General features: G+C 40.7%; 1 protein-coding gene across 3 annotated transcripts in view; it reads right to left on the reverse strand.

Annotated features, from left to right (window-relative positions):
• LOC111963973 (splicing factor, suppressor of white-apricot homolog) overlaps positions 1–14,629 on the reverse strand; it is a 130,842-nt gene that overhangs the window by 100,661 nt on the left and 15,552 nt on the right. For all 3 annotated transcript variants that reach the window (XM_023987587.2, XM_023987586.2, XM_023987588.2), the window contains exons 5-7: positions 13,308–13,527; positions 12,992–13,086; positions 9,005–9,173 (exon numbers count right to left, since the gene is read on the reverse strand). In XM_023987587.2, the coding sequence (XP_023843355.2) occupies positions 9,005–9,173; positions 12,992–13,086; positions 13,308–13,527 (484 nt within the window). The remainder of the gene's footprint in view (positions 1–9,004; positions 9,174–12,991; positions 13,087–13,307; positions 13,528–14,629) is intronic.

Genomic DNA, 14,629 nt, shown 5'->3' on the forward strand with positions numbered 1-14,629 from the left:
GCAAATCCACGATCGGAGGTCATCCATCTTATTATCAAGTGAATGGAGGGAAGAGGTGGCCGGTTTTACCTTGGCCTTAATCTTGCCAGGACTCCCCCTCTCCGCACTCTAACGCCGGCATTCCCTCCTGCAGACCCCGAAAATTGTTCAAGTAACAGACATCTCAACATCAAATGTTCAGAGGAGACTGAATGAATCAGGCCTTCATGGGCCAAGAAACACAAGCAATGGAAATTAGACTGGTGGAAATCTGTCCTTTGGTCTGATTACACCAAATTTGAGATTTTTGTTTCCAATCGCCGTGTCTTTGTGAAACGCGTAGTAGGTGAATGGATCATCTCCGCATGTGTAGTTCCCACCATGAAGCATGGAGGTGGTGGTGTGATGGTGCTTTGCTGGTGACACTGTCTGGGATTTGTTTTTAGAATGCAAGGTATAGTTAACCAGCATGGCTACCACCGCATTCTGCAGCGATACGCCATCCCATATGGTTTGCGCTTAGTGGGACTATCATTTGTTTTTCAACAGGACAATGACCCAACACTCCTCCAGGCTGTGTAAGGGCTATTTGACTAAGAAAGAGAGTGATGGAGTGCTGCATCAGACCTTGCCTCACAAATCACCTGACCTCAACCCAATTGAGATGATTTGGGATGAGTTGGACCGCAGAGTGAAGGAAAAGCAGGCATCAAGTGCTCAGCATATGTGGGAACTCCTTCAAGACTATTGGGAAAGCATTCCAGGTGAAGCTGGTTGAGAGAATGCCAAGAGTGTGCAAAGCTGTCATCAAGGCAAAGGTTGGCTACTTTGAAGAATCTAAAATATATTCTTATTTCTTTAACACTTTTGTTAAACATGATTCCATGTGTGTTATTTCATAGTTTTGATATCTTCATTATTATTCTACAATATAGAAAACAGTAAAAAATAAAATAAAAACCCTTGAATGAGTAGGTGTGTCCAAACTTTTGACTGGTACTGTATTATTAATGTTGGCTCTCCGTGTACATTTAAGGGCCAGTGGGTCTAGTGAGAAGCCGTGCCTCCCTGTTCTGGCCAAATTGTAATTTTCCTAAGTCAATCATTGTGGCACCTGACCCACACGACTAGAAAGTAGTCCAGGTGCAACAGAACTAGGGCCTGTAGGACCTGCTTTGTTGACAGCGATGTTAAATAAAGCAGCGCAACGCTTTATTATGGACAGACCTCTCCCTATTTAAACTCCCTATCATTATGTTTTGACCACGACAGATAACAATCCAGTGTTACTCAAAAAGGTTTAGTCTTCTCAACTTCTACACTATTCATTGCAAGATTTAGTTTTAGGGTTTAGTGAATGATTTGTCCCAAACACAATGCTTTTCGTTTAAAAAAAATGTAGGACTAACTTATTTCTTGCCAACCATTAAACTGACTGCAACTCTTTATTAAGTGTTGCACTGATTTCACTTGCGGTGGTAGCTGACATGTATAGTGTTGAGTCATCAGCATACATAGATGCACAGGCTTTACTCAGAGCAAGTGGCAGGTCATTAGTAAAGATTGAAAAAAGTGAGAAAAGTAAGGGGCCTAGACAGCTACCCTGAATGCCTGACTGCCTGGATTGTGTTGGAGAGGCTTCCATTAAAGAACACCCTCTGTGTTCTGTTAGACAGTTAGCTCTCGACGCATAGCAGGGGATATAAAGTCATAACACATATGTTTTTCCAGCAGCAGAATAGGATTGATAATGTAAAAAGATGCACTGAAGTCTAACAAAACAGCTCCCACAATATTTGTATTATACATTTCTCTCAGCCAATCAGTGTAAGTGCCGTACATGTTAAATGCCCTTCCCTATAAGCGTGCTGAAAATAAGTTGTTAGTTTGTGAAATAGCATTGTATCTGGTAAAACACAATTTCTCCCAAAAGTTTACTAAGAGTTGGTAACAGGCTGATTGGGCAGCTGTTTGAGCTATTCTTGGGTAGCTAAATTACTTTTGCTTCCCTCCAGGTCTGAGAGCACACACTTTCCTGCTGGCTAAGATTAAAGAGATGGCAAATATGAGTGGCAATGTTGTCCACTATCATCCTCAGTAATTTTCCATCCAAGTTGTTGATAGATAACAATATATATTTATTTTTTTACCGCTTCCACACTCACTTTCCAGAATAAAAAAATGACAATGCTAGGATTTCATAATTTGGTCAGTTATGCATGGATGTGTAGGTTCAGAATTTGTTGTTGGCATGTTATGCCTAAATGTGCTAATCTTGCCAGTGAAAAGAAATCATTAGTGCAGTTGGCAATATCAGTGGGTTTTGTGATGAATGAGCCATCTGACTCAATGAATGATGGAGCGGAGTTCGCCTTTTTGTCCAAAATTTTATTGAAGGTGCTCCAAAGCATTTTACTATGATTCTTTATATAATTTGTCTTGGTTTCATAGTACAGTGTCTTCTTTTTGTTCAGTTTAGTCACATGATTTCTCAATTTCCAGTATGTTTAACAATCGGCTGTGCAGCCAAACGTATTTGCCATCCCTTTTGCCTCATCCTTAATGGGTGTATGCTTATTAGTAACTGGAATAAACTATTTCATAAATGTGTCAAGTGCAGCATATGGTTGCTCCTCATTACACACCACAGACCAGAAAATATTCTTTACATCTTCAACATAGGAATCACTACAAAACTTATTGTATGACCTGTTATACACTATATTAGGCCCAGCCTTTGGTTTTCCTAGATATGGCCACTCTATTATGATCACCACATCTGATGGATTTGGATTTTTGCTTAAGAGCAGATTTCGGCAGCATTAGTAAAGATGGGATCAATACATGGTGATTTCATTCCTGTGCTGTTTGGCAATAACCTGGTAGGTTGACTCACCCTGAACCAGGTTGCAGGCACTGTTTACAGTTTGAAGGTTTTTCTTGAGTGGCTAGCTTGATGAAAGCCAGTCAATATTTAGGTCACCCAGAATATATACCTCTGTTGACATCACATACATTGTCAAGCATTTCACACATATTATCCAGATACTGACTGTTAGCACTAGGTGGTCTATAGCAGCTTCCCACCAGAATGGGCTTTAGGTGAGGCAGGTGAACCTGTAGCCATATTACTTCAACAGCATTTGACATGACATCCTCTCTAAGCTTTACAGAAATATGACTGAACATCAACTGCAAAATCTCCACCATTGGCATTTCTGTCTCTTCTGAAGATGTTGAAACCATGTATTGCTACCACTGCGTCAAAGGTTATATCGAAGTGAGTTTCAGAGATAGCCAGTATATTAATGTTCTGTTACTAGCAAGTTATCGATTTCATGAACCTTGTTTCTTAGGCTACATGTTAATGTGGACATTTTTTTGCACTTTTCTGGGATTCTTGATTGTTTTTATTGCTTTACAGGGAGGCATATCAAAAAGGTAGACATGACAGTGATATTTATGTTTGCGCTGATAGTGCAGGGTGAGCTGCACAAAGTGGACTTTCTACTAGGGCAAACCGACTCAGTAAAACTCAGGTTCATAGGTGCATGATTACTGCATATGATAGCTCTAGGATTGACAGAGGCATTCAGAGGACTTAGAGGGACAAAAATGTGATTACTTACATTATGACTGCCAACACTTCTGGGACAACGTACATCTGCAGAAGCACTACGACAACTAAGCGACATAATGGTAGGGGTTATCTGAGCATGGCTCGGGTCACTGACAAGTCATTGTCTCAAGGTAGCCTTGAAATGCATGGACAGGGTCCAGGAGCCAAGATGATTTGGATGGACTCCATCATTCCTGAAGAGCATCTTCTGTTTCCAAAAGGTGTCAAAGTGATCTATAAAAGTTATGCCAACAGAGATACAGTAGTCTGTTAGCCAGGTGTAATGCCAGTAGCCTGCTGAATCTTTCACAGCCGCAGCCCAGCGATGGTACCGGGCATGAAATAACTGCCACGCTTTTTGGAATCTTTCAGAGCTAGAATCATTTCTTTAAAAAGCAATTTTTTTCAGCAGTTCCGAGATAGCCCTCCTAATGTCGTTTGACTCCACATAGACTACGACAGTGTCAGCGCTCGGCAGCTGTCGTGGAACGGTAGGATGCAGCCTTGTAATGTCCTGTACTCGTGCTCCGGGATAATAGATTGGATAGTCATCATTTAGGCTAATAATATAACTCAATCCCTGTTCACAAAAAAATCTAAAATGTTCAATGCATGGCTGAGGGCGTATAACGTAGAGGCCTGGGCTATAGGCTACATCAGATACGCTTCTTTCTTTGCACGGGAAAAAAACATTTAATGCAATTCATTTGACTGGAGACATTAGCATAATCTTTTTAAATAAAACAAATGACTAGGTAGCCTACTCTGCTGACACAGACAAACAGATCAATAAAAACAACGTTGCCTATATAATAGGCCTCTAGGAAGGGGAGACACATCGAATAAGACGTCCATCTAAACTGGTGGAGGAAATGGTCCAAAAACAAAACTTAAGTGGCACTGACCAAACAATGATTTTGATAAGTAAAAGACAGATTCGAGTCTTTTCATTGTCTTCTCTTTAAACTAATAGTTATTTGCTTTCCAAACCATGTTTTCGAGTAATATCATTTTTAAATATTGCGATATGCCTGGCTGGGCCCCTGTACTTTTCACTGACAATCGCAACTCAACAATCATCTATTTGGTATTTGCCGTGTGCGCACTGCCTTTTCCTCCGACAGTAGGTGATGCGATTTAAAACAATACACAATTATTTTTTTAAGGCTAGAGGAAGCTAATGATCCTCTGTGGACAAATCGTGCTTTAGTAGCCTATTTTGAAGGATTTTATTTCTGTATAGACAGGAATAGGCTTATTAGGCTATTTAATGTTGGCATTTTAATTACATTTACTTAGGGAAAGCTTCCCCTAGCCTTATGGACACGCCACCTACGAGCCAATGTCAATCTACTATCCCCATAGTACAAAAGTTGACCTATTCTACAGATCAGAACATTCACTTTAACATTTTGACAAACTATTACTTCTTAACATTATTAGCGCAGCAACGCTCACAATGCAGTAGTCTACGCACAAATGAACATTTGGCTACCGGGCAATGAAAGAAAGTTGAAAACCAATAGAAAACAAAAGAAATAGGCTACTGGCTTCATTGGCATATGGAAGTCTTTATAAAATAATTGCCTTTACGGATATGGTTGGATTTTGCCTAGGCAGCTTTGAAGAAAGGTAAAACATGCCTCATAATATGTAGTAAAACATTCAGGTTTCAAACAATTAAGTAGCTATATGTTTTCAAAATGCATACTGCCTCCAGCTCATTGCAAAGTGGTGTGTGACGTGCTGATGAAGCCTACCTTCCGTTGCCTATGCATTTAAATGGCGAATGGGAAGGGCGCTTCAATTACCAGCTGAGAAATAAAAATAGTAGCTCTTTTAATCATGGCCAAAAAAAAGATTTTAACACACGATTGCATTTAGAATTGTTGTGCAATGATTGGGCTTATAAAAGCACTTTCTAACAGATTTTCAGCTCAAAGGCTCTGTATCTGTATGCGTGTGATAAATAACATACATCATGAATAAACACACGGGCCAATTTAACCCATAGACCAATAAACTGGTCAAAACGTATTTCCATCCATGAATAGGTTAAAAAGAAATATTTCGCAATGGGATTTTTCTTCTTCTCTAAATATATATATATATCTATCTATATATATCTATATATTTTTTTTTTACCGGCTAACGGAAACCCTGACACACACACACACACACGAGACAGAGAGTCAAAGACAGGGGAGGACTGAAGAAGGCCATGTCTGTGCTGCTCTGTTTTAAGTGCTGTAGGATTTGACTGGAGTGTTTGAGAGCAGGATTAAGCAGGGGAGCTGCTGCTCTGAAAGCAGTTACAGCACATCCATCCTCGTCCACTGGGCTTTCTCTAACCACTAACCTCAACACCACTGAGAGCCAAGACAGCACCTCTGCCTCCCGCCACCTCAACCTTACAGCATTCTATCAAGCCTTGTGTTTCTGACTCAAGTCAGTTAAAAATATATTATTATGTTTTGCTTTGGAACTTTAGAAGACATTAAAGTTCTGCTCCTTCTCCAGCCACTCCAAAAATACATTTTCATAGGGAGCATCTTGAGCACAGCCCCATGAGCACAAACACCTCTCCTCCAGATAGCTGGGGTTCAAGAAGCCAGTCTTCAATCAATACCCATCAGACAAGCTAAGTGTCTGGGGAGGTGCTTACAACACTGAACCTGGGATTGCAATCCAAACACGGGGTGATAGAATAGAATAACTTTAACTCCGTCCCTGTGCTATATGCTGGTCTCTAGGGCAAAACTAAAGGTCGGCCAGAGAACAAGGGAGGGATTCTGCTTGGTAATAAAACAGCCCACTTTATGAATGCATAACGATCCATGGCCAGAAGGGTTGCTCAGCAGGAAAAACATTCATTGGTAGCAGCCAGCTTCCCTGTGCTACACAATCAGAGTTCAAAGGTCCCCCTCCATAACTGTCTATACGATAAATAAATTGCATTAATGAATTTGTAAGTGTCACACACACGGATCGGTAGTGGCCAAGAGCACAGGCGAGGTGCGTGAAACGGATAAGTGGACGGACTGCTTTGAGGAGGAGTGTTGGTGAGTCATTGTGGATGGATGTACAGTGCAGTATTGTGAGATGCTTGTCTGTGGACTGTTAAACTAACAGGGTGTAACAGTAGGCTGCATTACCTCATCTGGGCCTCTGAGGGCAAGAGAGAATGGGATGCATGTCACCCAACAGGACAGAAAGAATAGCCCAGTCTCAATATAGAAAAGCCCAGTCCCCTAGTGCAGTCTTGACAGCTTCTCTACATTTCTAGGAAGAGTTGTCTTCAGTGATGATGCAAATTATCTAATATGCTTCTCGTTCACTGTATTGGAATGTAGAATGTGCTTGTATTACAACAGAGAATCCATAGACCAGAGGAATAGAAGGGAATAAGTGGTCGTTTGAGGTCAGATGACGCCACAAAACATTCGGCCCAATAGCAACTAGGCCCAATTGTCCCGTTGAAGAGCTAGCAAAGTTATAACGAATTCAAGGTGCTGCAATGCTGCACGCTTCTAAACCCCTCTTGCCTAATTCTCATTCAATACGCTAGTCATTGGCAGAAACTGGAGGATATTCCTCTGGTGCCTTTGATCCTCTCCAGTCTGTTTACAGGGATTCTCTCAGAGAACCAGCGCCATACACAGAAATAAAAGTCGGATCTACGGGAGCAAAATCTCTCCAAAATGATCATCTTGTCGCCGTAAGCCAGCGCATTAAAAATCCATGTCTGTGCTGCTGTGCGGTGCTGTGGCATCGTTGTCTCTTTTTCTCTCTCTCCTACCACAGCAAACCAGTGGAGCTCTTCCAGTCCAGCTAATTAAGACAAATCAGCTCACTCAGCTTGAGCCGTCTCTCCCAAGCACCAGACAAAGAGGGAAGACAGGGTTGACCCTGGGAAATAAGGAGTCAAATTGCGAGGAACATCTCTCAAGGCCGTTTAGAGTTAGCCTGGCACTCCATATCACGCCCAGCACCTTCACCATCCATCACCTAGAACTAATGCAGACAGTAGAGAGAAAACTGCTAAGGTTTAAAGAAGCCAAGAAATTAGATGGAGATTCTGTAGCCTCGGAAAGTATGTGAATGGCCCCAAGAGACTAGTGATTCTGTGACGTTGCAATTTCTGCACTAGATTTGCTGGAGGAACAGTACAGTCATGCAGTGAGTTAAAGTTAAGAGTGTTCTTGTGCGTGTTCCTTAGGATAAACTGTGCACGAGCTAAATAACAGTGTATGTCTTCAAGTGTTTGGGTCAAGCGAGAGAGAGCTATGCAGCTGCTCTTTCCTAGGCTGGCAGAGTGTGGTGTGTGTGTGTGTGTGTGTGTGTGTGTGTGTGTGTGTGTGTGTGTGTGTGTGTGTGTGTGTGTGTGTGAGTGTCAGCCAGAAGAGAACAGAAAAGCAAGTGGAAATGATGTCTGCATTTAGAGGAAGCAAACATCTGTGGAGCTGCCAGAAAAGCAACTTTGGATTCTATCCACCGGCGTTCAGAGCAAAACAAACAGCAACACTGCCGTCAACGAAGAGCAAGGAGAACACAGTTTGTCAGCGCGTCCAAACCAACAGCTCACTGCAGATCCGAAAATGAACTAGGCACAAATTCCAGGACAAGAAACGTGTAAAAAAATACCTTCTTGGAGACTTTGAGAACTGTTAAGAACCTTTAAGTACTCACAATCCCTTAGGGTCAAGTGGTGAAAATCACTCCTGGATTCAGTCTTTGCTGAACAGTCCTCAAAGGCTTTGAAGGTGAAGGGCGGTAGGTAGCCTAGCGGTGGTTCGAATCCCTGAGTCAACAAGATGAAAAATCTGTCGATGTGCCCTTGAGAAAAGCACTTCATCCTAATTGCTCCTGTAAATCGCTCTGGATAGGAATGTCTGCTAAATGCCGTAAATGTAAATGCTTTCTGGAATTGACCTTCTGAAAGAGGACGTTTCAGCAGTGTCACGGGCCTACAGGAGACCATGTTAATGAGCTTTTCCATTATGAGCTGCAAGGTCACCTCCATGGCAACAGCTGGAACATGTGCCTGTGTCCGACATATATGTTTGCCGCTAGGCTAATTCAATGTACCTTTCCTCCTAGAGACTCTAATCTGATATTAACGGCAACGTTTGTTAAACATTGAGAATTCTAGCAAGTGGACAGTTCTTTTTGCCTCTAGGAGTTCAGTGCTCAATACTAAACAATTTAGTGCCACTCTGCCTGTCTGAGAGACTGAGCTTGCATTGAGAGGGAAATAAATAAAATACAAAAAATGGGGAGAGAAATGAAGTGGACCAGGACTAAATTGAAATGAAGAGGCTCCCTCTGCGCTAATATGAATGCTCCTCAGATATTGGATTTCACAGTTTCCCAGTTCGACTATCAGAAATGAGAAACTGTACTCACGGTCAGCGATGTACTCTGCGGGTGTGGCGGGCACAGCTGGCTCTGCGGGTACTTCCTCTGACTTGGTTGCCATGATGGCGGCTGCAGCAGCAGCAGCTCCGTTACGTTCCTGCTGAGTTTTCCGGATCAGCGCTGCCAGTGGATGGTCTGGGTCCATGACTTGGAGGGGCTACAACACAAATAGATTTGGTTAAAAGGCTTAGAACTACTTGGCAGCATAACCCCCAACAATTACATTTGAGTCATTTAGCAGACACTCTTATCCAAAGCAACAAGGGTTAAGTGTCTTGCTCAAGGGCACAGACAGATTTTTCACCTAGTCGGCTTGGGGAGTTGAACCATTGACCTTCCAGTTACTGGCCCAACGCTCTGAACCACTAGGTAACCGGCCCCAACAATAGGAAGCTATAGCGGTGAAACTGAGACACCTCTGGCTGATGGAAAGGACAACAACGCAAGACAGACTAATGGTTCTAACTAGCTGATACATTTCTGTGTCGTGTTATGACCTACTTATTACAACTCATTTAGCATGAAGTTTGGACTAATATACTAATTGAATAATATATAAACATGTACACTGATGATTTATACAGGTGTTTCTAGCCATGTGTGTGCAATAAGAGTTGACATACAAGTTATCAAAATCATTTAAAAGAACAGACTTCAAAAGATCTAAAGGAAAGATGGGACTCTTGATTTTCAGGTATTAAAGTAAAATGGGGGAAAAAATTTAATGTACGTTTAAAGGATTGAGCCCTTTTTAAATTTGGGACGAAAATCTGATCACATTGGTTTATTTAAGAGCCTTTTATCTCTTCATTTATTCTGTGCGATTCACTCGGAATTACAACAAGTGACAGTGATTAAACATACAGAATATTAAATCAAGAGATGAGGAGAAAAAGACTTGATGGTAGCTCATCCTCAACCACAAAAATCTAAGCACTTTGAAGTGAGACACACTTTGAAATCAGGCCCAATTATGCTGTTGAATACAACAACTTAACAGTAATGTGTGATTAATTCAAAAGTCTATGGGCTTTTGAACATTAAAAACCTAACCACGGGCGTAATTAGCAAATGGTCAAACCCTATAAAAAAAAAAATACAGTATAAGCAGTTAGACAAATTGTGGGTTGGCTTGAACGGGCAAAGCCCGTATGGATGGGAGGTAATTGCTCTAGAAAGGCCAAGAGATTAACTAATTCCATAGTTTTATGGTTTCTTTATTCCCTTCAAAGCCAAGATAACTATGTCTAAATAAGACATACCAAAGCAATATGGTGGAGACTTCAAGTGCTTTTCACAATAATGCCTTCTCATATCCAATTATCTCAGCTAGGGTTGGGCGATGTCAACCTTTGTCCTATCGCAGGCCTGGGCAATTATTTTCAATGGAGGGCCACATTAGAAAATATATTTGCCATCGCGGGCCAGAATAATATTACAGGATTATACATCATGTGTATGACTGTGTTGACAGATATATCTACTGTAAATCACATCCAGATATGCTACTTATTTTACATGCACAGAAATAAACCACATTAATTTTCTCCTTTTGGTAGGTATTTTCATTATTCAACATGCAATGAACTACACAGAGGGAAAAGTACACTGTGCATTCAGCACCACGGACAGAACTCATCAACAGGTATGCACAAAAAAACAAGAAAGAGAGAGTGCTCAACATTACATTTAAACTACTCAATCAGTGTGAGGAGTGAAGCCTCTGACTAGAGCAGTGAAGTCAGGTATAGTTTCTGACTTCGCAATGCACAGAATTGCTAAGTTAGAGTCAGTAAGAGATGATCTTTGCCTTGACTTGCTATATTTCATCACTGAAAATGTCTGTTCACATACATAGGTTGACCCAAACAGTACAAACATCTTTCTGAGCATGACTCCTAATCTTTGGAAAGTTTTGTTTATCGAGAGATGCATAGAACCTCGTCAGTGATATTGTTTTAAATAGTTCTCCAATCACTGCATCAGACTGGAATTCAGTTCATTCATGAGGGCCATGATGTCCACGGTGAAGGCAAAAATCAGCCAACCATTCTTTATCTTGCAGTTGAGGGAAATCCACATATTTTCCTTTAATTTGCAAAAACTCTGCCATCTCCGACTCCCACACCCTTTTAAGCTCTTCCCCAAACTCAGCCATCTCACGTTTGTGTGGTAGGGGAGATCTGCATGACCTTTTGCAACTGAGAAAGCAACTGTTCCGATGCATTTGCCCTCTGCCCAGAATACATTCCCATAATTCTCTGCATGCTTCGTCTGGAAGTGTCAAGACAAGTTGTAGTCTTTCAAGACAGTGATGACCTTTTTGCACACTAAGCTTTCCCTGATACCTCAATAAATAAATATTTTGTTGTCCACTCTTGCTCGAACAGCCTACATTCATGGTCTACTTTCCTTTTCTTTGAAAAACGAATATTGCACAATTTCTAGCTAGCTACTATTTGTAACTGTGACGTGTGTCAGCCTGTCAGTCACTGTCTGTCCTCCTGCAGATGTTATTTATACGTGCCTTCAAAATAAATGTCCCACAAGCGGTGGGAGTTAAATCAATATACAAAGGCAAGTATTCATTGGGCTTTAAATTTGAAAAACAAATACGTTTTTCAAAACTTTACTATCACAAATTCTTTATGTAATCTGAGCATGATTCCGCCTTTTCCCAGGCCTGTCCTACAGTGATTATTTACTCATAAAACGTGATACACATTATTGCATTATTCTTTTAACCACCGTTTTCAGAACTAACTAATAATTGCTTTACTTGCCTCATCGTCCTCTCTTAATATTGTTTGTTCAATCGCTCATAAGGCTGTGATAGAGAATAACCTATGCTTATAAACTCCCGACTTTCATTCTTGTTCTTTTTGAAAGCAGCAACTTTAGGACAACACCTTCTTGGGCTATTGGAATATTTGGGAAATAGGCTACGGTTCATAGCTTTAACATTTGGTTTTCAGTATTGCATGGAGGGATCATTTCTTTCTTAATAAGCTTAAACTTGTCATTAGATTTTTCTATTGGCTATTTACATTTTTTCATCTATCATTATTAGACCCCTGGCTACCATTCGTTTTAAGGTTATTCAAACTACTTTTTGAGATGGAACTCGTTAGATTCATTAATTGTTTGATCAGGAGAAAGCTATGCATGCATAAAATGATGAAAGCCCCAAGTCATGTTCTTAGCCTATCAAAAAGAGAGAGAGGGGAATTTGGCCTAGGTTTTTATTTTTTATAGCTAGACAAGATAGTTAAGGAGTGTCCAATATACAGTGCATTTGTAAAATATTCAGATCCCTTAACTATTTCCACATTTTGTTACGTTAGTCTAAAATTGATTAAATACCTTTTTTCCTCTTCAATCTACACACAATACCCCATACTGACAAAGCAAGAACTGTTCTTTACATTTTTGCAAATTTCTATTAAAAAAATTAAAAATTAAAAACTTAAATATCACATTTACATAAGTATTTAGATCCTATACTCAGTACTTTGTTGAAGCACCTATGGCAGTGATTACAGCCTTGAGTCTTCTTGGGTATGACACAACAAGCTTGGCACACCTGTAGCTAACCAAAGTAGCTAATTGGACATAAATAACAGACATTATCGAACAAATCAAGCATTTATTGTGGACCTGGGATTCCTAGGACTGCATTCTGATGAAGTTCATCAAAGGTAAGGAAACATTTATCATGTATTTCCTGGTTTCTGTTCACTCCAACATGGCGGCTAATTTGGCTATTGTTCTGAGCGCTGTCTCAGATTATTGCATGGTCTGCTTTTTCCGTAAAGTTTTTTTTAAATCTGACACAGCGGTTGCATTAAACAGACGGATTTTGATGGGGATATTTGTATTATGCTAATTTGATTTTCGTGGGGGTGCGGACATCGACTAGGTGGTTTAACTAAAATGGATCCAAAATTCCATGACAGTCACAGATCTGGTCCTTACCTTCATCAGCTCCTCAAGGCGAGAACTCTTCTTAGGAGCAAACAGGCTGGGGTGGAGGTAGTTCCCATCCCCATCATCGTCAGAATCATCAGAGTCTATAGAAAGACATTGAAGTATGAATAAAGAATATGGTTAATGTCTCAAGTACTTGCATTCTGAATTCGGGTTCATGTATTGTGTTGTTAACCTGCATTCTGTGCCCCTGTTCTCAAAGATTTCACATGCATTGTAGTATAAAACTATGTATCCCATACATTATTTACAACACGTTCTATTTGAATTCTTTTTGTTAACCTCTTTGACCACTGTGACTTACCCTGTGAGTCCTGCTTGTCGGATGCAGGGGTGTAGCGACCTTCCTTCATGGCCTTCAGGATGTGTTTGTAGTAGGGGTTAAGGTAGTGTTCGAAGTTCAGGAAGTCAAATTGGGAGTTGCCAGACTGTTTGGCTTTCAAAACAATCTCAAACTGGGCCCCCTGCTGGCACACAAAGTTGGCGGTCCTCTCAATGATGGCATGGGTTTTGGTGGTCGCTGGCTGAAGAGGAGAATGGAAGAGCACACGCACTAAGTCAGCAGACAGGAAAGTTATCAATGAGGCAGGGCAAAAGCAGTGTGGGGTTAAGGATAGGTGACAACCTGGGGCTGTATGTATCAAGAATCTCAGAGTAGGAGTGCTGATCTAGGATCAGGTCCCCCCTGTCCATTTAATATTATTCATTACGATCTAATAAACAAAGGTGAACCTAAATCAGCACTCCTACTCTGAGACCCTTCATACATAGGTAACTGTATTTCATAATTGAGGCACAAGAGAAGGAGCACTTACTTCAGAAGCAAAGAAGAAAAAGTTAATACTTTACAACAAGACATGAAACTGTATTTTGATTGTCTGAGTGTTCTTGGACTCTATAGACTTCATAAACAAGATCTCACCAATAACGGGTTTAAAAGAAGACTGTATTTTGGTCACATTAGATGTCGAGAGTCTTTATACCAGCATTCCCCATGTGGGGGGGCTGGCAGCACTAGCACACTATTTGGGAGACAGAYATACTAATGAATATCCACCAACAAACTTCATTCTAGAGTTGGCTGAATATGTTTTGACGTACAACTATTTCAGGTTTGATGATGAATACTATCTCCAAACGAATGGAACATCGATGGGCTCTACATTTGCTCCGAGCTATGCCAACCTCTATTTGGGTCTTTTTGAAGAACGTTTTGTTAATAATGAAAACGAGAATCCATTTTTGAATAAAGTCCTTAAGTGGTATCGATATATTGATGACATTTTTTGTATATGGGTAGGAACTGAAGAAGAACTGTCAGATTTTATGGCACTACTCAATGACATTGAACCCCAATCGTCAAATTCCACTATTGAACGTTGACACTAAACGTGTTCAATATATCTCGATATGTGGATGAGAAATCAAATGGGAAACCTTGTTTACAAGTCGTATTAAAGAAAACGAAACGGACAGAAATATTCTATTACAGGGTGGCACACTTCCACCCTAGAGCCATTAAAAAGAGGACTTCCAAGAAGCCAATTTTTTAGACTGCGCCGTATATGCCACTCCACAGATATTATCTAGAAAAAGCAGCGGAGATGCGCATGAGGTTCTAAAAAG

The sequence above is a fragment of the Salvelinus sp. IW2-2015 genome, linkage group LG5 (genome assembly GCF_002910315.2).
Source record: "Salvelinus sp. IW2-2015 linkage group LG5, ASM291031v2, whole genome shotgun sequence".
NCBI lineage: Eukaryota > Metazoa > Chordata > Actinopteri > Salmoniformes > Salmonidae > Salvelinus > Salvelinus sp. IW2-2015.